Here is a 27,667-nt window from a genome sequence, read left to right as displayed (position 1 = left end):
TTGTATGTTTGCCCTTCTTCCACGCAATGTGTTGACGTAACTTTTAGTCTAGGTAGTTCATAAGTCAAAGTCAAATATTTTTTTATTCAAATATACCCATAAAATATATAAACATGGTCGTAAATTTTACTACCGTACAGAATAATCGTTAACTTTAAACTATAGCTACGTGGCTTTAAACTATAACTTCACACAAGCCCACAACATAATTAGCCGGGTTTTTCTTTTTGCTATCACCTTCTCACAGTCATTTAATACATAGCTGGCACTAACCGCGTGCAAAAACTAGTAATACATATAAAAGTATTAAATTGAATTTCTGATACGGGTTCATGGCCATTGCCTTGATTAAAGTGAAAAGGAGTGTTAGAAGTAGTATCACCATATATTTAATAAGAAAGAAAGAAATAAATAATTTATAAGCTGCGACAACGCACACATCGCCATCTAGCCCCAAAGTAAGCGTAGCTTGTGTTATGGGTAGATGACTGATGAATATTTTATATGAATAATATACACTAGCTGACCCGTGCAACTTCGTCTGCACCAAATCGGTTATTACCGGAAAACACGAATAAAATTACATTTTCTAAAAATGAATCCTAGCTAGATCGATTTACTAAATCTAATCCCCTGAAATACTAAATTTCATGAAAATCGAAGAAGCCGATTCTAAAATTCCAATTGTATATATACAAGAATTGCTCGTTTAAAGATATAAGATAAATACTTATAATATACATATGAACACCCAGACACTGAAAAACATTGATGCTCATCACACAACCATTTTACATTTGCTGGAATCGAACCCACGGCCTTGGACTCAGAAAGCAGGGTCGCTGCAAACTGCGCCAATCGGTCGGCAAAATGTTGAAGTTGATTAGGATTTCAGGATTCGTAGGATGTATTTTTACTTATTTGAATTTGAAAGGGACCTACTCCACCACCACGATGGCCCAGTGCGAAAGTAAAAGGTACTGGTCGTATTTTATCTGTCGAGCAGTGGTAGTTCTAGTTCATCATCATCAACTAAACATCAACTCAGAACAGGGCACAAGTCTCCTCTCACGCCGTTCAAGTGCTGATTTTTTGACTTAACACGTCTATCTTATAATCGTTATTTAGAACTCTCAGGCACGCAGTTTACTTCACCGATAAAAGTAACCGATAGCCTAGGGCTTCAAGTGTTGGGGGGACTGGGTTCTACCCTCGGAATTCACCTCCATTTTTTTCGGAGTTATATGCGTTTTTAATTTAAAAAAATCGGTGAAGGAAAACATCGTGCGAAAACTGTGCATGCCTAAGAGTTCTTAATAACGTTCTCAAAGGTTAGTGTAGACTAAAAATCAGCACTTGTTCCGAATGACACGTGCATCCATTCCATCCATTATGAACCCAGAAAAGATTCTGGATCATCAATCCATTATGAACCCAGAAAAGATTCTGGATTGATGGATTAATGATGGTGAACCAGTTCTAGGCTATCATTGCCCGGTAGACAAAAGACAAACATTACCTATAACTTTCGAATTTAATGATATCGTTTAGGAATTCCTCCTGAAACCATTTCACTTGGCCACACTGGTCGAAAGCGAAATTTAATTTGAACATACGCCTAGTGTCACGCAAGCGTTCACGTTACATAAAAGTCAGTAGGTATCTTTGTTTAGAACGTTTTAATAAACGGGCTCGTGCTGCACACTCATGATTTTGTTATTAATAAGAATCATGCCAGTGATATAAGTTATTACGTATTTTGATATTGTACAGTAAATACAGCAATATATCACTAATCTGCACTGGGCCAGCGTGGTGGACAACGGCCGTAATCCCTTCTCATTGTGGGAGTAGACCCGTGCCCTGAAGTGGACCGGAAATGGGCTGATATGATGATAACAGTAAATATAACTCACTGATTGATTTGAAAATATCAGGAACGACTAAACATATAAGCAGTAGCGTGCACTTCATACATGCACGTGAGCACTGCCTACCCTAAAATTTATATATAACTGGTATAAGAGGAGGATTTTTGCCGTTTTATGCAATTTTCCTGATGTATGCATACCCTGGTAAGAAACCCAGGGCACGTCGCTGCAAATAAAGTAACGGTTGATGGTTTAAATTTAAGTGACTTACAATAAATAACAATAAATAAACGGTTATTTTATTTTTTAACAGTGTTTTGGAATTTAAAACCAAATTTCCTTAGCAACAATGAGTCAGACTGAGAATTATTGATACGGCGTTGTTCTACGTAAAAAAATATATTTATTTATTTATACTCTTTATTTGTAAACCACTCAGAAAAACGAAAAAAAAAAAGAACAAACACATGAAGAATGACGCAGGATACAAAAACCGTGTTGTGTCCACCACGCTAAACTGTCGGTCTTATTTATTATCTGCCTGTAATTATTCATCCATACTAATATTGCAATTCCTGGCAAGCGGTGATAGCCCAGTGGGTAGGTATTCGACTTCACTTTTGGGGGGCCGAGTTCGAATCCCAGCGCGGACCTCTATCTTTTTTAAGTTATGTGCGTTCTAAGTAATTAAAATATCATTTTACGTTCTAAGTAATTAAAATGATATTTTAATTACTTAGAACGCACGGTGAAGGAAAACATCGTGAGGAAACCTGCATGCCTGTGAGTTCTCTATAATTCTCAAAGGTGTTCTACCAATTCGCACTATGCCAACGTGCTGTACTACGGCCTTAACCCCTTCTCCGTACCGTAATGGGCCGGTAGTGGGTTTAAAAAAAGAAAAAAAAAAATGGTTTTAAGTCCGGGAAATTTAACAGTTCTCCATTTTAATAAAGAATTGAATTATTGTTAAAAATATTATGTCGTAAGACGACAACACTCTTGACTCTATTAAAAATTAGTTAAGCAGTTAAATGAGGCGACATGGGAAATACTCGATCACTCATTTAAACAAAACAAATCGTCATCATCTCAACCAATTGACGTCCACTGCTGGTCTTTTGTAGGGAGTTCCACAATACACGGTCCTTGGCCGCTTGCCTCCAGCGGCTCCCAGCTTCTCGCCTAATGTCATCTGTCCACCTCGTTGGGGGCCGACCTACGCTGCGTTTACCGGTGCGGGGTCGCCATTCCAGCACCTTAAGACCCCAAAGTCCATCGGTTCTCCGAGCTATGTGCCCCGCCCATTGCCACTTCAACTTCGCAACTCGCTGAGCTATGTCGGTAACTCTAGTTCTTCTACCGATCTCCTCATTTCTGATATGATCACGTAGAGATACTCCTAACATAGCTCTCTCCATCGCCCGCTGAGTGACTCTGAGCCTTCTTATGAGGCCCAAAGTTAGCGACCATGTCTCAGATCTGGAAGTCATCACAGTGATGACTTACTGATGAGCAAAACAAATACAATATGTAACGAAACTATCGACATTAAAACAAAAAACACTACGCTCGTGCCTGAATCTGCCCCAAAACAACTTTTTCTTCGCGCCCGCGCCCTCTCGACTCCCGCGCCACCACGCCGCTTGCGTCATCCGGGTTGTCAACATTATTAAACCAATTATTAAAAAAAATCGAAATGATAGCGGACAGCAGTTTATTTGCAGTCAAGTTAAACAAACACGTTCTATCCCTAAACCAACACTGATGAAGTCGGTTAAATAGTTCTTTAAAGTAGGAAAACCTAAAATTAAGTTTACATTACCTACCTACATTCTGATTGATATCGTATTACCGGTAGGTACCTGTTTTTTTAATCGCTGTTATTGATATACTTAATCGATATTCCGAGATAAGAAATTCATTGCATTTATTTATAAACAACACCGCGCCGGCTGTGTTTATTCGGCTTTCCGGTAGCGCATTATCGATGCGCCGCCGTATGAGCTCTCGGATGCACAAAGATTATTTGAGCAGATGCGACACGATTCAGTTGTAACAATTTTTTTTTTTTTAATAAATAGATATACTACGACAATACACATATCGCCATCTAGCCCCAAAGTAAGCGTAGCTTGTTATTTGGGTACTAAGATAACTGATGAATACTTTTATGAACATTATACAAAAATACTTATACACCCAGACACTGAAAAACATTGACGTTAATCACACAAACATGTTTCCAGTTGTGGAAAAATTTTTCGCCATGGCCTTGGACTCAGAAAACAGGGTTGCTGCCCACTGCGCCAAACGGCCGTCATGATTGACGGGTGATTTTAAACTCTTATACAAAAATAAATTTATTATTACTGCCGCCGTATACGTTACGAAAAGTGCAAAAATTGAGTTTCAGGTTCATATACTTTTATACATATACGAAATCATGAAATTGAGTTCTACATTGTCTAAGACAGATTTGATGTATTTAACGCGAATCTGGTTGTTTCATATACGTAAAACACAAAATGTTATCATCCATATAGTACCTACCTTATTTCCAAACAAATAAATTGATTATGAAAATTGAGCTTAATTTGCTATACTCCGCGAACAGCAGGAGAATCTGTATGGTGTAATTTATAATTACTTCAATCAGTTTGGTGTGGATACTCCACCTAAAACTTATATTGAAGATTTATATTGAGGATTGAAGTAATTATAAACTACACCATACAGATTCTCCTGCTGTTCGCGGCGTATAGCAAATTAAGCTCAATGTTCATAAAATATTATGGATTTCCGCAAAGTAACGCCTGCTTCTATCCAACAAATAAATTGAATTTACTAGCATAACCTCGATATGGATATCGATATGGGCTGTTTAGTTTATAAGGTGAGATAAGATAAGACGATTGACATAACTATAGTTACGGAAAGGTTAGTTATACTATTATTTAATGTTAGAAATTAAAACTTATTGGCGTATCAGAAAGGCGTTCACAGATTTTATTCGAATTTTATTTAATTGGGGCTTAGTTCTACAGTAGAAAATCCTGGACTGCTTTTGATGAAAGTTTTTTAGTTAGTTAGAAAGGTGACTTTGAAAGGAATGTTCTAGACTACTTAAGGCAATTAAGAGATAACACCCATTGCATTGCATAGTAGGTGGAGTAGACTTTGAACACGAAAGACACGGCCGGCATAAATTTAACTCAACAATTTTACCTCTAACATAAACAGCTCTACTTACGTTGATTAGCTCCTAAAATATCCCGCCTAAAATCCCTTCTATTTCCACTAAACCGTCTGGAATTTCCACTATTCTTTGCCTCATCTCTCACATCGCGTATCGGGCTTCAGTGCGCGCCCTGACGCGACGTTGGACGCACCGCCACTGTCGCGGCCGTCCCGCCCGATCAATACTACGGCAAAGACATTAGTGGAACCCGTGTGACCCTCGTACCAGTGTAAACCCCGGGATAACCATTTAAAAAGCCCACCAGTGCCTTTGAGAGGACAAAATTACGTACGTGTTGGCATGCATGCGGTTTTATGTGCTAATGAAATTCCCCATGTTTTTGTTTTTGTTCGACGCAGCCGTCCACAGATAAAAACCTGTCTGTATAACCCATTTACATTAGAGTATATAAACAAGGGAGAAAGCACATACACCCTTAACATACATTGCGTTATTTTTTTTTATTCTGCGAAATATTATTTATGAAAATATTATCTTTGTCATAAATTCGGAATAACACTTTAAAAACCCCCGGTGTAAGATCAAAAACATACGTACCTACATCTTGAAATGCATGTTTTTTTTTTTATGAAAATCGTCATGTTTTTGTTTTTGCTCTTCGCAGCCGTCCACAGATTAACCCATTCACGTTATAGTATATAAAACGAAAGCAAGTATAGCCATTACATATTACATGTATTACTTTAAAAAAAACCTGTTCTGTGAAAAATCATCTTTTAGGATCTTTGTGATAAATCCAGGATAACTCTTTGACAGCCCCTAGTGTGCGATTAAATTACGTACGCATTGAAATGCATGTTGTTTTTTTCTTTTAAATGAAACTCCTTGTTGTGTCTGTTCTTTTCAACGCAGACGTCGATACGATAAAACTACGCTAACCTATTTACATCCTGAGCTCGTAGACAAGGAACAAATAGCCGTTTAAAATACTACATTACGTATTACTTTTTTTCATAGTTTTATTCAGCTCTAAGTACCTTTGTACAATGTAACCCTTTAACAGGATCCTAGTACCCCTAGAAAGACGAAATAACTTAAGTGTTGGTTTTAATTTATTTGAGTTTAAACAGGTTTAACCAATTTACAGCCCTGATTATATAAACAATGAAAAAATCCATATAATTAATGATGTGTACTCGTTCATGTAAAATGCAATGAGTATACCATTGCATTTTTTTTTTTTTGGGTTTTTAAACTATGATGTTCTTGGCAAATGGTCTTTACCTAAAAGAGCAGTGTATTGGATCGCCAAATCCATTGGTAGGTATTTGCCGGAAGGTTCAAATCATAATATTTGACGGGCAAAGTACATCGCCTGCCACAGAGTAACAATTCGCAGAGCATGCAAAGAACACGACCTAGAAAGTGCCGCCCTGTGTCCACACCCTTCAGACCGGAACACAAAGTTGCTGCTTATATTCCCTTGTATTCATGTCAAAAAAGGACGATAAGCGAAAGAAGCCTTGCCGTAGATCGAAATTCTGAGATCGGTATGCTGCGGTTTATTTTGTTTTTGGGTTCGCTGCGACTTAAACAAACATTAAGTATACTTTTCGGTACCTTAATTGAAATAATCCATTAACAGACCTAATAATTCCTAATATAGGATAAAGTTACGATTTTGTCGTAAGATATTTAGTACCCAGTCAAAGAATTAAGAACATACAGAAATTTCACGATTAATATTGAAGCATCAAAAACCACTCCGCTTTAGTAGTGTTTGTCGAACAGGAGGCTAGGCGGTTAGTTACTTCACCCCATTTAGCAGTTGACGGTAATTATTTTACTTCTAATGTTCTCAACGTTTACCATAAAATGGGGAAAATCGGAAAAGTTTGTGAGGTAGCATTCATCATTCATTTTCCATCATCGTGAGTTGCACGCCAAACGAATGGTAATAAACGGTTTCAATTAAAAATAAGTTACTTAAAAAGTTAAGTTAAAAATAGTTAAGTTAAAGGGTTCCAGAGTGAGGAACCTTCTCAATATACGCGCCGTTTCAAGGACTACTGCCTCCTGTATCCGACCCTTGATCCAACAACCAAGCGAAAGCTTCTTAAGATGTTAGTCGAAGCTTTACGCGAGAAGCAACTATTATTATTACTATTGTAGCAATATTACGCGGGTGTGAAGTGAGACGCGGGTTGTTTTCACTGTTTTTGGACACAATGCAGTGCATGCAATAATGACTGGATGAGGCTTCTATATGTACTTAATTCTGTGTACTTAATCCATTTAATTATTGTTTGGGATAAATTATGAGTATTGGTATAACACCCTTTTAATAAAAAGATAAAGTCAATTAGATACAAACGAAAACCAAAGTTTTTTTTTACCTTCCATTTTGCGGAGAAGTATTTTTTATACGGTTATTTGGGTTTCTCGTGTAGTGTGTTATAAATAACGATGAAATATATTATTCACATAATAATTATAAATACCCATAAGGATAAAGTTTGAGAATAATATAAATAGGTATTAAGATATTATTTCCATTTTAAACGATTAATTAAATCAAATGAATTTAACGCAATTTAAATTTGACATCGGAATTTGGCTCACACTAAATGCATTTAAACAACTGAATAACATAATATATATTAATAATATCGTTTAATTCAGATAAAAATCCATAGCTACAGCAATAACAATTATCTTTTTTACTATATTATAAATAAAAATTGGCCAAACCTATAAATAATAAATAATTAGCAATCTCCTAACTAAATTAAGTACCCTCTTGAGCACTTGGTGTGTGAGTGTGCACCAACCCAGTGCTCCATAAAGGGATTTTCCAATTTATTGCTTTATATTTTCAAAATACTTTTGAAGCTTCCGCGCATTCTGCTCATCATTGATGCAGATCTTTTTCTCAAGATTGCGTAGAAGTCATCAACGTTATTCTCCGCAAACATTTTGATGCACTGCAGAAGCCCTCTGTGTATATGACACCCACAAGTTGCACGTAAAAAATGTTTGACAATATGCTATGAAAAGTGTAAACTTCACTGCCCTTGTACAACGTGCAAACTTGCGGGCTATCATATTACATCTTATCGCCGACGAGTCCACCAATTATTACATTTTAGTCCTTTAGCAATTTAACTTTGGGAATTTAAATCAATCCAAGAAATCTGTAGATGATCCGACGTATGTGTGATACGTTCGTAGAGAGTTCTTTTTTACCGATTTCCTTCAAAAAGGAGAAGGTTACCAAATCCCATGTTTATTTTTAACACTACACCAGACTCTAAAAGGTTACTGTCTATATATTCGGTATATCGGAGTACACCTACATTTTCTATCAAAGTTATCATCATTTGGGTAATCCTTTATACTATAATAGGACTTTTTATAAACTAAGGCTTAATACAAACTTTGAACTCTTTAAGACACATCTCCAAGATGTCAACCGGTAATTTAAACGAATTACTAATTTTATGTAGCCCATTTCATTACACTGTAAGTTTAGTTTTGATTCTAATGTTTTATTATTGGAGTCCATTTTTTTTTTGTTCATTCGATATTATGATAGAACGTGTAACTGGTCTATGTGTGCTGACCCTAATAAGGAAAACGTTACAATAGTTCATGCTACGCTAGGCTGGCTACGTTCTGTTTCGCGTGAAATCGTTCTGCCCTTTACAGACAATTACCGTTTTACTCGCGTTTCAGCCGCGGCGCCTGTATCATTATTTTGTATGTAACAGTACACTGAACAGATGTTTTATTGACCGGACGGAACGAGGTCTTACGTGTAAAGTTTACTCGTTTGCAACTTTGCCCCTATGCACGACCTTCTTTACGTCTGTCCATGTTTTTATCTGTCTCAGTGGCGTGCATAGAGAGTATGCACAGGGTATGCAGAAGATATTAAATTAAGAAAATCTAGTAGGCATTTTATAACTCTTACAAAGCCTATACTTTCGTTTTTTATAACTCGTACTGGAGATATTCTCAATATTGTATCATCTGCATATCCTGTGCATACCCTCTATGCACGCCAGTGATCTGTCTTTAACAACGTGTAAGTATGAAATCAAATTAAATGAAATGAAAATCCACTTTATTGTTAACCATATAACAGAATGAAATTATAATTAAAAAAACACTAAATATAACACGCAGGTACAATGGGCGGCATTATCGCTAAAAAGCGATCTCTGCCAAGCAAGCGAACAAAGAAAGAGAAAAAAAAACCTATAAAAAAACAACTTGAACGTAAATTCGTCTCGTACTTAACCACCCACCCACCGCGTCGCATCGCCCTATTTTGCTCATAAACAATAGCATTTGGTATTTTGGCTTTAGGTTTCAAATGAATAATTACGTGTGTAACGTAAACGTAATAGGTGTTGTAAATTCTAAACCAAAGGTGATTTTAATAATAAAATAAAATGATATTTCAGCTTTTAATAAAGAAGTACCCATTCACAGTTCTGGACACTCTCATAGGGGCTAAAAGTTAATTTTATAGTAAATTTAAAGTGCTCATCTCGGGAACTAATGCGATTTGAAAAATCTTTTGTACGCTAGTATTACGTACATCCGTGTTGAATTGATACGATTCATTTTTTTAAAGTCGGTTAAAAGGATGAAACTAAGAAAGTCACATCTAAAATTTGCTTTTATAATTCAATCTATCAAAGTGATGCTTCAGTTACTTGCAGCGATTCTATTATGGGACGTTTTTATTTCTGTCTTTAATAATACCCAGAGGTTATTTGAAAACAGCACACGTGGTGCCTTTAAGTATCTAACGATTATAACGTTTTTCACATAATGTTTAGTTAAAGGGTGGATTTCTTTTCAATTGTGCAATTAAGTTTAGATTATTATAGTTTATCTTATAAGCGCTGATAGCGCATTGGTTAAGAGCTCGACTTCACTGTCGGGGTGCCGAATTCGAATCCTAGCTCGCACCTCACTTTTCTAAGTTACGTGCGTTTTAAGTAAATATTATTATTTATTTATTTTTAATCAACAAATTCAGTTCGGCAACCAATGCTGACAGAGCGGAGCGTCAAAGATCTAAACTCCTATATCTCCTATGAGAGATGACAGGTTAAGGATAATGGTAAAGATATAACTCAATATAAAAAAAAACTTCCTGCGTAAATAAAAACCCTTTTAAATGAAGAGCATTCAGCAAAACCACTGTAATGGCTTTAACCTAAAACATATGAACTGCACCAACGCTATTTCCACTAATGGAATGCTTTAAGCGTGCTGGTGAGCTTCGCGCAACGTCAAATATAGGTTAGTGGGAGTGTACGGCAAACCTTGGCCCCAAATGTCCGGTGTATTTGGCCAATGCGTTTCCGTTATTCCCGGTTTTTATAGCTTCCTCTCATTTGTGGGCCGATTGGCGCAGTGGGCAGCGACCCTGCTCTCTGAGTCCAAGGCCGTGGTTTCGTTACCCACAACTGGATAATGTTTATGTGATGAACATGAATATTTTTCAGTGCCTGAGTGTTTATCTCTATATCTGTATATTATAAGTATTTATCTATATCATTCCTAAAAATATTAATCAGTCATCTTATTACACGTAAATTGACGACTTTCCTGGGGCTTAGGGGGTCAGTGGCAGTGCAGTGCACTTCATACATGCACAAAGGCACTGTCTACCCTAAAATTTATATATAACTGGTATAAGAGCAGGATTTTTGTTGTTTTATGTAATTTTCTTGCTGTTTGCATACCCTGGTAAGAGTTGCACGTTTTGAGAGTTGCCCAATTGCACGCCACTGTTAGGGGTGCTGTGATCTTACATTCGGGAGGTCTAGGGTGTTATCCCCGTCACAAGCAAAGCGGTTATTTATGGTATCAGAAAATTCTCAGATCTAGTCTTCTACCACCCTGACCGATTACCGAGGCTTCCGCACTAATGAGGCACCGCTTCACCTCAGGCAGTAGAGAGACGGGTAGCTATCGACCCAGACAGCCCGGAGAGCAGTCATAACAAGACGTGTCGACCGGGACAGCCCTGATGCTCATACGTGTAAACAACCCTAACTCGCTTAGTGTAAACAAGGCTATTGGACAGCCTTTGTGTTACAGTTAATTTAATCCGTGAGAACCAGACGGTATTACAATTAAAGGTTGCTGTTACATGATATGGATCCAAGAGGCTTTAAATACGCGATTTCAATTATTTATTCATTAAAACTTGCTTTTTTTTTTTTGAATGAGTCACATAGTAAATGTTCAACTATTTACAGGTTATCACAGCATGCATTAAAATGTAAAAGAGTCATTCTTATAAATTATTTACAATTAATTATTAGTCAGTTAATATAAACCTTTAAAAGTATAAATATTTAAAGCTAAATTACAATAAAAAAATTAACTTAATCAATTATTAGGAGACAAAACAAAACAAAAATGAATTAAATCGGATTAAAATAATTAATATTGATGTCTTAAAAGTAATAAATAAAATTAAACTTAAACTTAATAAACTAAAATGTAAGTCAGTATTTATCATCATATAAACTCATTACCAGACTGGTACAGGGCACGGCTCTCCAACAATGAGAAGCGTTTAAGCCGTAGTCCACCATCCTGGCCATGTCCGGATTGGGAGACTACACGCGACTTTTAGAACATTATGTAGTACTCTCAGGCATGCAGGTTTCCTCACGATGTTTTCCTTCAAGCAAGTGATATTTTAATTGCTTAAAACGCACATTACTTGGAAAAGTTTAAGGTGCGTGCCGGCGTTCAAACTTGGGACATCCGAAAGTAAAGCCGAAATCCTTTTCGGGCTATCACTGCTCACATTTTAATAATAACTATAGACATTTCATTAACTCAATCGATAGACATCCGCTGCTGAATATTACTTTTTGTAGGGATTATCGTAGATCTGAATATAAAGATTGACGTGGGATAAAATTTACTTGTACATGGGCTAAGTTTACACCAATTGCCCGAAGAGTTTATAAAACTGTGGGAGGGTATAAAAATTTTGTTCTTTCCTCGTAGGCTAGAACAGCTTGGAAACAAACAGTACTTTACACATATGTTTTTACACGCTTTATATTAGCTTCACTTGTATGTTTGTTTGTAACCGACTTCTTTGGGCGCGATATAAACTACGACACACAGATCGCCATCTAGCCCCAAAGTAAGCGTAGCTTGTGTTATGGGTACTAAGATGATTGATGAATATTTTTATGAATAACATTCAGAAATACATACTTAGAATATACATGTGTAAACACCCCGGTGAAAGACATTCATGCTCATCACACAGACATTTTTCAGTAGTAGGAATCGAACCCACGCCCTTTGGCTCAGAAAGTACGGTCGCTGCAAACTGCGCCAATCGGCCGTTTTGGTTTTTAGAAACAGTACATATTTATTATGTCTAGATACCCTATACAGTTCGTCCACTCAAATAGTTGAAATAGGTAAATCCATACGCTTTGTGAACGACGTGGGAATAAATAAAAAGGCATATTATTTAATCATTATTTACATTAACTACAATAATTATCAAAAAGTCAAAAAGTACCGAGTCTTTGAAGTAGCTGACGCCTGCCTTTCGGAATTCGAACGAGTTGATTAAACATGTCAGTAACACTATTTAGAATGGTTCAGCTCTACATGTGCCGTGCACCATGAACACGTTCATTACACGACGCTGATTTTCAGCTGAGACCCTAGTGACGTCACCACTTAAAGTAGGCAGGTAGTTTAACCAAAAAATAACATTTCCAAAAGTGACATAAGAATGGACTAATAAAACAACAGTGACATAGTGAAGTGTGTGATGACTCTTGTGTTGGATATCGAGTGAAAGATGCTACGAGCGTTGACTTCCAGGCGTTGGTCGTTGCGCCGTGACAGTGTCAGTGAGAGGTGAGACTTGTAATAACTAAAATACTACTTCGGAACTCTTAACGGTCTTATAGACAATCGTGGTGTATCGTCGCAATTTTTATACAGTGTTTTGTCAGACTTCAACTGAGAGCAACTTTCAAATGTCAGAGCGTGATAAAACACTGGGTAATCTTTTCGGTGGTATTCCACGTTTATTTGTAAGGCCCTAAAGATTTCTTTAACCCTTGTCAAATTTACTATCCTTACAAGGAGAATCGAAATACTGTAAATGGACCATATTGTTCTAGTTTTAAAGCTCAAATTTTTGAATATTAGTGATAAGTCCAATACTCTGATTTAGAGAAACCCACCCCATTTTAACCCATGTGCAAAGTTTTTATTTGACCTCTCAATGTCTTAAAACATTTGTTCAAACGTTGGCGCCAATGTGTGGCACTTGCTTCCAACTATACATTTGAATTGACTTTTACATGCTCTTTGAAATAGTCCTGCATATACATTTTCAGGAGAGCAAAGTGGCACTATTACGTGAGTTGAATCCGGATGTATTTATGAGGGTACTGGAATAGAATACTCTGGAAAAAATTCTAGAATTGTATTTTGATATGTATTATAGTGTTTTACCTAATGAAACGCGAGGGTAATGTACTACTGAAACGTGTTTTTAACAGTACATTTCCTTTCTTAGTTGTTAAGGTTTAAGCAATCAACTTAAAACTAATAAAAATATCCATAGAAAATAACATACAGCAATTAAGTAACCGGTAATATACAGTTAAACCTGGATAAGCGAGAGTTCAAGGGAGCACAATCTCATTCTCGCTTATAGAGGTTTCTCACTAACCCGAGTTTCTCGCGAATGCAGGTACATGGGTAGCGTTTCTCTCTTATAGAGGTACGCAGCAATAACAAGACATATTCATGCACTATGTAATTTTATTTTATTTAGAACTTATATACATTAAAAAAAATCCGTGAATTTCGTTTGGGTTTCTGTTTTTGTATTTTGAATGTTTTTCTCTAACTCATAAATTTTGCCGAATATTGCTTGCTCGACTGTCGCTTTTAGAGGTATAGTTAAGTAGCAGTCTCACTTACGGAGGTCCGTAAGGGAAAAACGACTCTCTCTTATAAAGATTTCTGTTTCTCGCTAATAGAGGTTTCTGGAGCTTAAAATGACGGGTCCTGGCTATTACTCTCACTTATAGAGTTTTCTCACTTATCCAGTTCTCACTTACCCAGGGTTGACTGTACTTAATCCTAGAAATACACGAAAAGAGACTGCAAACGTGTATATGTATTTACTTTTACACATTCAATTACTTTTTGAGTATGTAAAGTTGTAAACACATTTGTTGCCGTACGTGTAACATTATCTAGGTGTAAATATTATTATTAAACACAAAAACCATTAAGTAAAATATACACACTTACGCATTTTTCCAATAAAAAAAACTAGCTGATACGTGCAACTTCGTCTGCACCAAATCGTTTAATACCGGAAAACACGAATAAAATGACATTTTCTAAAAATGAATCCTAGCTAGATCGATTTATCGCCCCCGAAACCCCCTGTATACTAAATTTCATGAAATTTTTTTAAGCCGACTCCAAGATTTCAATTAAATATATATTATATATTTATATACAAGAATTCCTCTTTTAATTATATAAGAAACGTGACTGTTATATTATATTTATGATGAAGTCCATTTAAATAGATTGACAACGAATGACTCTTTGTCACACGAGCGTTCTAGGCTCAACGAAGTCATAACAAATCCACCATGGCTGAAGTCATACAAAATATTACGATTAAGAATTAAGAGAAATGTACCCATGTTATTGTCAAATAAAAGGCCTCACAATACAGGTGGAAAAACTTAATAGGTCGTCTGCTTCATACTTCAAATGTATGAACACATGTTCCAGTTTTTTTTCTGCTCTATTGCGCCGAATATTACCTACTAACATTGATATTACCTATGATGATGCAACTAAAAATTTAAACAATACGCAAAAAATCGAGAATATATTCGTATATCGAATTTGGTTTCAAATGTAAAGTATCAATGAGTAGGTTCCATAATAATACAATATGTTTAAAATAAACCCTACGGTTAGCCACTGTCAAAAAAGTTACTGAATATGGAAGCAGTTATCCCTACTTCCCTACTAACTATGTAATATTATAAATGTAAATGTAAGTTTGTTTGTTACGCTTTCACGCAAAAGCTACTGAACCGATCATCATGAAACTATGGAAACATATTCTTGGAGGTAATAGAAGTAATATAGGATACTTCTTATACCGAAATTAAGCTCAGCTCCTTTGGGAGAGGTGATGAAAAAGTTTGACGATTTTACACAAGGACTATATAAAAATGTTAGAAATGTTCTTCGTTAACTTTTAGCATATAAATAGACTAACAATGCGATTTCGATTCGTCCTATAACGATTACTATTTTTTGTAAGTTATAGGAGGAGCTGAGACTGGTCAGACAGTTCTTTTCCGATATTGTTTATGCGAACAGTTTTTTTTTTTTTTTTATAAGAATCCACAACTTAAAAATTTCAGTACAACTACACCTAAATTTAATGTCTCAAAAAACGAAAACCAACGCAGACGAAGTCGCGGGCAACAGCTAGTTGTTTATAAACTAACATGTGAAGCTTGCTCTTTTCAGAAGCATTGCTTGCTCTATCGTCCACTGAGTGCTTCTGAGCTGTTGTAATATATTGTTGTAGCGGTGATAGCCCAGTGGTTAGGACTTCGACTTCACTCTCGGGGGGGCGATTTCGAGTCCCAGCACGCACTTTTTGTATGTTATGTGCGGTGTAAGCAATTAAAGTATCACTTGCTTCAACGGTGAAGCAAAACATCGTGAGGAAACCTGCATACTTGAAAGTTCTCCATAATGTTCGCAAAGGTGTGTGAAGTCCACCAAACCGCACTGGCCCAGCGTGGTGGACTACGGCCTTAAACCCTTCTCATTGTGGGAGGAGACCTGTGCCCTGTAGTGGGCCGGTAATGGGTTGGTATGATGATAATGAACTAATATGTAAAATTATCTCATGTCTACATTATTAAAACGCTTTCGGACGAGTTTGTCTAAAACTAATGCCCTAACCCCAAAATCATAGGACTTATGTACGACGCATAAAGGTCTGACACATTCCACAATACGTCTGAAACGAAAATAAAGCAGAAAATCCTACTCGCTAAGTATACACGAGTAATACCGCTCAACTTTGACCTTTAAACTATGATAAATGTTAAAGAAGCCACCACTGACCTTTGATGAGATCTGGGTAGGTCATTATCTTTATATTCGAAGCTTTAGCGAAATTCGCAATAACACAATACAAGAGTTCAAAGAAAAGCTTACCTGAGGGCGAAATCTTAATACAATATTTCACTAATCTTACTTTTTAACCGACCTCAGATAAAGCGGAGGTTTCTCTTCTATTTTAGTTTATTGGCTTTGCGCGATGAGCGAAAGAACCAGTGTCAAGTACTCCTTGTAGTTATATTGTTATGTGCTTGAGTGTCTAAAATGTTTACTTTTAAAACGACGAAACTTATTTTCGTAGAAGCAATCAAAAATTTAGTAATGGTTAGAGGAGATTCTATGTTAGTTTGTCTTTATTTTCTCTACTGGAAGACTTGTCATAAAATTCATTCAAATTTGTATTTTAAGAACAATGTTATATTATGAAAATTAAGCTTAATTTGCTATACTCCTCGAAAAGCACGTGAATCTGTGTGGTGTAATTTATGATTTCTTCAATCCTTTTACACCACAACAAACAGATCTTCGACAATGTACCGTCTACGCACGTTTCGCACAGAAACCGGAGCATCCTCAGGAGATGTCGACTTAAAAGTCAACACCAATATTGTAATAAGTTTTATATCCGGAACGATCGTGTGAACTCGTTTTTTTTTTACAAGTGTTTCTATAAAAAGTGTGTAATGATTTCAGGGTTTATGGATGTATGTGGGTTTCATTTGTACTAACATAACTTCTAAGGGCTCTTACCGGACATATTATGAGGTATTATTAAAAAACCCTTTTAATAAAACCCAATAAAATTGGCTTCATATAAAAAAAACAGTATGGCTGCCGAAACGACTTCACTTTCATCTGTTTATACAGAATTCGGCAGTCGCGTTCTTAATTTTTTGAAATTATGTACTTAACTTTTTTTAAAGCTGTCTTATTTCGTTTAATTAATTGGTTAACGTAGCGCTACTCAGACATAATTCAACAGTAACACATCGTACATTGCGACGTGAACTCTATATGATTAGTAACCAACATGTACTAAGCCAAGCAATGTAAATAAATTAATGTTTATAGACATACGGGGCAAATACTACCAAGTGAACTAGCCGCCGTGTGAGCTCATTGAGCATACAACGGTCAATGCTTACGAAGCTATTTGTGTACTCTAATATTTTTTACTCTATGAGTAAATGTAATTAATCCGCATAAAACACGTTTTAGGTTTTTGTCCGCCGGTAATTCGGTATTAGAACCCACAAACGCTGCTAAAACCCTCTTCACTTAATGGCTTCGCACTATTAGGTGTCTTGGGGACCGAGGGCACTGACCTCGGCGTAAACTTTTCGCATTACAAAGGGTTGTATTATATATATATCTTTATAAAGTCATAAAACTACATTAAGTTATATTTGACCTTTGAATCATAATAGATAGTAAAGCTAAATTAGTTATGGTCGGGGCACATAGCTCGGAGAACTGATGGGTTCTTAGGTGTTATGACTCGACACGTTGGGGTCCCAAGGTGCTGGAATGGCAGCCCCGCACTGGTAAATGCAGCGTAGGTCGACCCCCTACGAGGTGGACGGACGACATTAAGCGCGTCGCTGGTAGCCCCTGTATTCAAGCGGCACAAAACCGTGGAATTTGGAACTCACTACAATCACTATAATCTGATCATAAATAAATGAATTTTTAATTAAAAAAAAAAAAAAAAAAATTTAATCAAGACCTACGTCCAGCAGTGGACGTCTATCGGTTGATATGATGATGATGATGATGATGATGATATAACACGAAAAAGCAGCGTAGCCACAGAAACCCATAGTGCCTGAAGTTAGCGTAACAACGCCCTCGCTGGCGCATCGGTGAGCGCTGTGAATTCAAGTAGGAGTTCCCGGGTGGGCAATTTAGGTTAGGTTAGGTTAGGTTATTTTCTCTGGTTTGGTCTGGTGGGAGGCTCCGGCCGTGGCTAGATACCACACTACCGACGTGACGTGACGTGCTATAGAGTTCCGGTGCAATGTCGCGTAGAATCCGATTAGGGGTATGTCTACCATGCTCCCTACAGGTTAGCCCGCTACCATCTGAGACAACATCATCATACTTCCCCGTACGAGCTCTGTAACAAAAAGATTCACTTCCTCAAATTGAACTAAGTCGTTGAAAGTCCGTATTATACCTTACGATGCTCAACCATAAACAACCGCTTTACGACTTCTGAGGTTGTATATTACGCTACATTGTTTTTTTTTCTCCCGCTAATTAATAAATAGCGTGTGTCATGAACAATCAGCATAAACGTCAGGAAATACGCTTAAGAACCCATTATTAAGAGTCATTCAGCCTCCGGTTCAACCTAAGAAATTGGGATTGTAACCTTGAGTCATTAACCACTGAACCGTTGTTATTTACTCTCGGGAAATCTTTATATATATAATTCTTCTGTGCGTGTGTATGTCACTGAACTCCTCCTAAACGGCTGGACCGATTTGAATGAATTTTTTTGTATGCGTTTGGGTGGCATCCTGGATGGTTTAGATTCACAAATCTGCCCGAAAGATGGCGCTGCATTCGGTATCTAGGTTATTTACCTATACTGCAACTAAACGGCTGATTTATTCAGGTACGAGTCTGATTTGATAAACTCTTTCAGTGTTGGATAGCTGATCTATCGAGGAAGGCTATAGAGTATATACCATCACGCTAAGTCTAAAAGGAGCATAGGACCAATGAAGAATGTTTCAAAATCGGCCACTACGCCACGTGCGCTGCGTAAACGGTTAAAGTTTCGATAAAATCACGCATAAAAAAGTTTCTCCCTTTATAAGTTCTAAAAAAGCCTGGTACAGGCGACAGCATGTCTATCTTATAAGGTTGACTTTTACGCGGACGACGTCGCGAGGGACCACTAGTCTTTATATATATATTTCTTGTGTGCGTGTGTATGTCACTGAACTCCTCCTAAACGGCTGGACCGATTTGAATGATTTTTTTTATAAACGTTTGGGTGACACCCTGGATGGTTTAGATTCACAAATTAGCCCGACAGATGGCGCTGGGGTCCGCTAGTACACTATAAAGACGGCCCTTCGTCGGGTCATTGTAATGTTCCTGGGTTCGATCCCCGGTACGAGTAATTTTGAAAATTATATTTTATTTATTTATTTATTAAGAGCACTAACAACATGCATATTACACGTTTTTAAATATAGGACACACACACACACAAAAACATGGAGTGATATGCACGTCAATTACAAGTGCACATAGCATTGACAAATAGCGTCATTCAACTCACCAATAAGTGTAAGGTAAGTTTGTTTGTATAAGAATTATACTGAGTTTTATCTACTTTGGAAGTAAATGTTAATTTTTGTAACGCAATAATGTTCAGATATAATATGTTGATTTCAATGCACCGTGTTTTTGATACATTAACGGAAGCATTTTTGGCAGTGGTTCTAGACACCGCCTCTGATGAATATTATTGGCAAAGGAAAACGTACACGTACATAGGTAATGAAAATACTTTCATAATACCAACAAGACGAGACTAAAATAAAAGTAAAAAAATAAAACATTTTTTTTCTTAACACCTGACGCAAAAACGACGTGGTGGTAAAAAATTTGACGTGCGTGCCTGAAAAAGGAAAAATACTTGTATTTCTTACTTGTATATGTTCAATAGTTTTTATTCTCTACCCAATATTGTAACTAGATTTCTTTTCGTAAGTTGTCGCAAGCTATGATTAGGATGTTACACCACGTCTACTTAGTTTTATAATATGGTTTATAACACAAAAAAAGACATTGAAGGTGCGGTGCCACTTGGCTATCACAGTTCAAACATAAATAGGGAATACAGAGACTTTAGCAATCGATACTTGTGTAATTAGCATTGGCTAGAACCTTGAAGCGCCAACGGGAATAATGAATCACGCTAATTTGGTTAAAGCTACTAGCTCTGATTAATATCTCGCTCTGCGTCGAGATAATTAGGATTGTGCGCTTCACGAGCACCCAAACAATTAATATTGAGATATTAACATCGACATCAGGCTATTATTACCCAGATGTCGATGTTAATATCTCTGCAACATTTTTCATAATCTGAAAATAGGCAGCCGAATAAACTGTTCCAGTTTTAGCACGGTTACATTCTGCACCAAAATTATACGAGGTGTTGTCTTTTGTACCATAAATAGTCTAAGAAAAGCTGCAATGGAAACCGCAAACAATGGCTTTTCGAAATGTGTGAAGTTACAGCGGAATCTGCTTTTGATGAAATTACATCGGACGGGAATGTCAACTTCGTTCGAGGAGAAAATGTAACAAATAGTTTTTGCAGTTAAAAATTATTTGACACTTTTTGGGTGAACAGAAATCGTGAAATCGTCATCGTCACCGAACGCTTCCTATGACCTGTATGTATCCTACTGTGTATATATGAGTACATATTTTCCTTCATCGTGCAAGCATGTTCTCTAAAGCGTGTGAAGTCCACCAATCCGCACTTGGCCAGCGTGGTGGACTACGGCCTAACCTTTCTCACTCTGAGAGGAGACCCGCGCCCTGGGCCGGAATGGGTTGATAATACTGAGTTTCGGGGACCACTAACTCGTTCCCCAGAAAGTGTGGCCGAAGCCAAAAACCACTAATAAGTAATATAATTTTACAATAACATAAATCGACCACGTCCTTCAAACTGACGGGTGAAATGGATTGTTATGTTTCAAGGAAAAACACTTTGAAGGCGAAGGCTGGTAACAAAGCGTGGCGAAAACAATGAGTAGAGGCCTCGAACGTCCTTCAACCGTAGACAAACAATCGTTCAATACTGTCTCCCGGACAATGTCAGGGCTAGGTACAAGATGTGCGGCACAATGCTTTGTTGTTCACTGTGAGACTATATGTTGTACTAACGGACGCCAGCAACTTCGTCTGAGTAGAACTTCTGATATCCCGTAAGATTTAAAAAAAATCTCGCTACCCCGAAGACTGCTGTATGGAGACGGGTATGTCTAAATTCTCTAGAAATCTACAGACCAAGCTATATAATATATATATATCAAATTATGAATGTATTTATCCCTATTTAATATTATAAATGTCAATGTAAGTTTGTTTGTTACGCTTTCACGCAAAAACATCTTTACCGATCCTCATGAAACTTTGTACACATACTCCTGGAAGTATTAGAAGTAATATAGGATACTTTTTATCCCGACATTAAGCTCGGTTCCTTTGGGAGAGGGAATGAGTGTTTGACGATTTTACACCATAACTCCGAATAATTATAACCGATTTAAATAATTCTTTTTGTACTATTAGAGGTTATAATATGTGTTTAATTTTGCCCAAACTTTTAATTAAGAAACTTATTTTTTTAGACTAACAACTAAATTGAATACATAAAATCAAAAACAAAATCAAACGCAGACGAATTCGCGGGCAACAGCTAGTAGTTAAATAATTTTTTGGGGTATAAGGGGTAAAATTTAAATAAAATACCTGTCTCGGAAGACCTAGACCTCTGGGCTGCTCAAAAATGACCGTCAGCCTTTAACCTACCACTACTGGGCCCAGGCCTGCTCTCACAGAGGAAAGAGGATTTTTTAAAGCATCTATCCACCACGCTTCTTCAGTGCGGGTTGGTGGACTTTTAATTAACGTTCGCAGGCACGGGGATGACAACCTAATATTTTTTCGCCCGACAAGGATTTTAACTCTGAACATCGTGATCCGTAATTGGACATGCTTACCACTAGACAAATGAGTTAGTCATTAATGACTACTACTGCTACTACTTATTTATTTATGTCTGTCGAAATAAATGGTTTTACTTATTAATAGCGGTTGCCGGTAGTTTTTACTAAAAGAAATCAGGTACAGCCCTAACGTCACATGCGAAATTAAAATCAACGTACTACTGTCACTTTATTAGGAACGCGTCGTGTTTCATAGGTACTATGGGCATGTCGGTCTTTTATCTTCAATAGGGTTGTCATAAGTAAACACTCACAAAGTTTTGAATTCATTTATATCGAAAAATAAATATGGTTCTTTTGATTTATTATTTTTACGGGGTGATGCCTTATGAAATATAGGTACTTATGCCTTTAACAGTATTTCGTAATTCCGTAACACGTTGTAAACAGATAGCGATATAAAGTAGCCTAAGTTACTTTCCGTCCTTTCAACAAACTCTTTGCGTGGTTCACAATCCAGCTGATGTGTTGCTTAGTAAGGGCGTTAAGGAAGTAAGTTTGCCACCCAACCAATGACAGGCCTGAGAAGGCGACATGCGTGTACTATATTTAATGAGGGGACGCCTTCTATTGCCAGACAGGTGGTCCTCTGTAAGGACTCCATTCCACCCCATTCCCCATATTGAGACTCAGGTGTAAACCTGTGTCTCCCGGCAGCACCCCTCCCTACCAGTCTCTTTGGTAAACCTAATGATATCCCCTATAGAGAGGTTTGCTAGGTCTTCTACGCTTAATCTATCCTTACCTTGTAGTTTGTAGTTCCATCTTACCAGCGCGTACATGGGGAACTCAGCTATGAAGTAAAAACTGGTTTCCACTGGATGGATCTTCTAAAATTCTCATTATTGTTAGGTGTCTATTGAACAGGCAATGTCCTGTGATTATGCCTGCTATTAGTGCTATATTGGTTGTGCAGACAAAACTAATGACGAATTAGTTTTGTCTTCTACTTGCCGTATGACGTGAGAAACAATTTCCGTTTCCCCTAACTTAATGGTATGCATCAGGCATATTCTCTGTATGAAAGAAAGAAAAAAAAGGGCCTGACGGAAGGACAAACAAACACACGCACTTTCGTATTTCTAATATTAGTTAAGATGATAACGTAGCACCAACACTAGTTTCGCTAACCGTGCTTATCGTTACATTAAATTAAGTTAATAATAATAAAAATAATAAAACATTTATTGAAACAAAAATGTTATACAGAATATCCATACAACAGTAGAAAGAAAAAGAAATACAACACAAAAAGTAAAACAATTTCGTATAAGTTGGTAAACATATTTGTAAAGCTGAATGCACATTATCATTCGAAAGTGAAAAGCCAAAAACCATCAAGTTTATAATAATGAATGATGACGGTCATTAGACGGTTAATAAAGGTTGCAGTATCGATTGTCAGATAGCAGGGGCACCATGAAAGGTGTTGGTCGACCTTCCGCACCCCGAGTTATAGCGACTAAGCATTCTTTTTAGTGTCATGTTGAAACATGCACGCGATTTCGCAAGCTCTCCTCGCACCTAATAAACGTGGCTTAACGTCGGAATAGATTAGTACTTGATTTATCTGCACCATGATTTCTTATGAAATATCCTTATGCACTCTTCAACTGTCTTTCGTAATTCAGATACACGTTGTATACACAGTAGGTATATAGCTTATAGGAAGCTCGCGGATGACAAAAAGTGCTCAACGCGAGTGCCCAAAGAACTTTTAACTTCAAAAAATATTTGCTACATTTTCTCTTTGAACGAAATTGACATTCCCGTTCGATGTAATTTCATCAAAAGCGAATTCCGCTGTAACTTTTTAACATTTCGAAAAGCCATTGTTTGAGGTTTCCATTGCAGCTTTTCTTGGACTATTTATGGTACAAAAGACAATAGGCACCTCGTATTATTTTGGTGCAGAATGTAAACGTGCTTAAACCAAAACAGTTTAACTCGGCTGCCTCCTAATATTTTAAACTAGCTGTTTCCCGCGACTTCATATGCGTTTGATTTTGTTTTTTTGATGTGGCATTAAATTTAGTTGTAGATCTAAAAAAAAATTAAAGTATTCAGTATCGCTAAGCCTTAAATGAGGGGTTTGCTGCTTTCCGCTGAGGAGTTCTGTCCTCTATCTCCAACCACAGTTTGGGCTAAATTAAACACATATTATAACCTTTATAGTACAAAAATAATTATTTAAATCGGTTATAATTTGTTATGGTGTGAAATCGTTAAACACTCATCCCCACTCCCAAAGGAACCAAGCTTAATGTCGGGATACAAAGTATTCTATATTACTTCTGACACTTCCAAGAATATGTTTACAAAGTTTCATGAGGATCGGTTAAGTAGTTTTTGCGTGAAAGCGTAACAAACAAACTTACATTGATATTTTTTAATATTAGTAGAGATTATTATAATTATGACTTAGTGTGTTCGATAGATGGAAAAATAGATACATATTTTTTGCACGAAATTAAAAATAAATCATCATCATCACTATTAACCCAATACCGACCCACTAGGCACGGGCCCGAGCACGGGTCTCCTCTCAGAGTCCGTAGTCCACCACGCCGCGCTGGTCAATTGAGGATTGGTAGACTTTTGAGAACATCTCTCAGGCTTGCTGCTTTGCGGTTTTTTCCTTCACTGCTTTAACAGCAAGTGATATTTTCTCTCTCTCTTTTTGTGCCTCTCCACTACTGGAGGTTGTCAGCTCAGCGAACTTCTCGCGGTCTTGCGCCAAGCGAAACAACGTTTCCACGCTTACAATATTGGTCCATTCACGGATGTTGCGCAACCATCACTTCTTCCTCCTTCCAACACGTCGTTTGCCCTCTACTTTGCCCATCATTATGAGCTGGAGCAGTTGGTATCGCTCATGTCTCAAAACGTGGCCCAGATATTTGACTTTACGCTTTATAATGATAAGCAGTAACTCCCGGCTTCTGGCGACGCGTTGGAGTACTCTCACGTTAGAAACTTTCTGTGTCCAGCTAATGCGGAGCATTCTACGGTAGCACCCCATCTCAAAGGCTTCGAGACGTTTCTGAGTATCAGCTTTTAGAGTCCAAGCTGTGTTGCTGTAAACTGATATTTTAATTGCTTTAAATTGACAAACGCACATATCTCAGAAAAGCTAGAAAAAGAAAGATACATACATCATGTTAAGTGTTACAAACAGTACAGGTACAATAGAGGTGCGTGCCGGGGTTTGAACTCTTTCCCCCGAAAGGGAAGCTGATACCTTACCCACTAAAAATTTACAAACCCCCGATACTATTCAAGCCCCTTTATTTGAAATTCATATTGTACTCATATTATATAGTATTCTAGACTAGTATTAGTAGTTAATATCGGATTTGAGCTAGCCCAGTTACCTAAAGGACAAATTTAATCCGCCATGATCTCTAAGTCACCGTTCTTGTTGTGCTAAATGACAAACATTATCAACAAATTCTTGAAAAACACAAACAGAACAAATTAAGGTGACACGCGAATTATGATTGGAAATTTCGATTGATTGGATAGAGAAGACTATGCGCTGTTTGCCAAAATTAAAAATAAATTACCGAACTCCAAGTGTTTCTGTGAATTCTGGTGTCTTTAATTTTTATAGCGCCTAATCATTTATTTCATAACCAGACGCGTTCCAACCATAATTTTCATTAGAAAAAAAACAACAAATTAGAATGGGAGCATCAAACAGAGTTCTACAGATCTATTAGACTGTCTTTTATGAGCTTACTATGAGAAATACACAAGTCTGATGTAGGTTTCGTTGTATTTTTTTATATAAACCATTCCTGCATATCTTTTTGATGCAATTACAAAACTAGGTTGTTAAGTTGTCATTTCTTGTTGCAGTGCAAGCCGCACGTGCGGGGCGGAGGGCGCGTCGGAGCAAGAGCCGTCGTCGCCCGCCGCCGTCGACCTGCCCCGGACCCGAGATGGAGAGATTGACTACGACGGTGAGTACACCAGGCCGGTTCAAATTCAGCTAGCCACAATAAAAAGTTACAATCAAATAACCCTTACACCAACGCACGTGATCCTAGAGTGCACGGGTGTTGCGGAAAACGTGAGGTCTACCTTGGATGATTGGATGGTATTAGTAGCACACAGAACGACTCCTGCGACACCTACGGGTAGAGGAGGGGTGGTGACAACTGCCGTCGCCACACGGCTGACAAGTCCGCCAAGTCTCGTAGAGTTGATAGAGCTTTGGGAGAAAATTAAACTTTGTCCTGCCCTCGTGGAGAAAAGTTATCCTGACCATGCTGTGTAGGTGGACTATATGCCAGTGGCGTGCATAGAGGGTATGCACAGGGTATGCAGATGATATAAAATGAACAAAATCGCATGTACGAGTTATAAAAAACTTAAGGATAGGCATTGTAAGTGTTATGAAAAGCCTACCCTTAAGTATTTATAACTGGTACTGGAGATTTTCTTCTTTTTGTATCATCTGCATAACCTGTGCATACACTCTATGCACGCTACTATATGCATGGTCCGTCAATAATTTATTACCGACTATAAAAGATGTCAGATAGTAAGAAACAGTAATGTAACAATCGTATCGACACAAACCATTGGATAAAACCACAATACGCACCAATCGTTTTATCTCCGGTGAACGTTACAGTTGAAATTCCTTTAATGTAAGTCGTACGTCAAACAACATTCTCCTATTACGAACAAGACGCGCCGTGAGTCACGGTCGGTTACGCAGGAGCGGCGCGTGACGGGAATAAAACGGTTCCAGCGATCGGTTAATAGCTCTGAATGGTGCGTCACGCTTTTGTGTAACAGTATGTGTTAAAATATACTCAATCAATCGTTGAAGCGGTTATAGCCTAGGTTAGGGCTTCGGCCCTCTCGGCTCACCTCTGCCTTTACTAAAAACCTCAAACGTAAACAAGAAACTGTAGGTATTGTTCTCGAATTCTCTAAAACACTTGATACCGCCTTCGTCCCCAATCTTATAAATAAACTGGCAGTGATAGTAATAGTCGTCATATCAACCCATTATCGGCCCACTGCAGGGAACGGGTCTCCTCCCACACTGAGAAGGGGTAAAGGCCGTAGTCCACCATGCTGGCCCAGTGCAGATTGGTGGGCGAGAACCTTATGGATAACTCTCAGGCATGCCGGTTTCCGCACGATGTTTTCCTTTACAGTTGAAGCAAGTGATATTTTCAGTGCTTAAAACGCACATAACTTAGAAATGTTAGAGATGCGTGCTGGGATTCGAACTCCAATCCCAAAAGTGAAGTCGAAGTATAGTAAAAAGTATAATAATAATAATAATCATTTATTTAAGGTTTACCCATTAACAAACAAAAATACATAATATATACTCGTATAAGGAAACAGACATCGCTATCTAGCTCCAACGTAAGCGTAGCTAAGCTGTTATGCGTATGAAGACAACTAATGCATATTTTTATGAATAATATAAATAAATACTTATTTTATAAATACTAGCAGACCCGCGCGATATCGTCCGCGAATGAGTCTACCTAAAAAAATAGTCGTATGTCCAATATAAATGATTCTGAGATTCCAATATAAATGAATGCTAGCTAGATCGATTTATCGCCCCCCCTGTTGTAACCCCCTGCATA

The 27,667-nt window shown here is 37.5% G+C and overlaps 1 protein-coding gene across 2 annotated transcripts in view; it reads left to right on the top strand.

Moving 5' to 3' along the window:
- Positions 1 to 27,667, top strand: part of LOC120632994 (oxysterol-binding protein-related protein 9) — a 91,639-nt gene that overhangs the window by 53,966 nt on the left and 10,006 nt on the right. For both annotated transcript variants that reach the window (XM_039903008.1, XM_039903007.1), the window contains one exon: positions 25,905 to 26,008. In XM_039903008.1, coding sequence (XP_039758942.1) covers positions 25,905 to 26,008 — 104 coding nt within the window. The remainder of the gene's footprint in view (positions 1 to 25,904; positions 26,009 to 27,667) is intronic.

The sequence above is a fragment of the Pararge aegeria genome, chromosome 21 (assembly GCF_905163445.1).
Source record: "Pararge aegeria chromosome 21, ilParAegt1.1, whole genome shotgun sequence".
Classification (NCBI taxonomy): Eukaryota; Metazoa; Arthropoda; class Insecta; order Lepidoptera; family Nymphalidae; genus Pararge; species Pararge aegeria.
This window is presented reverse-complemented; position numbering and strand designations above follow the sequence as displayed.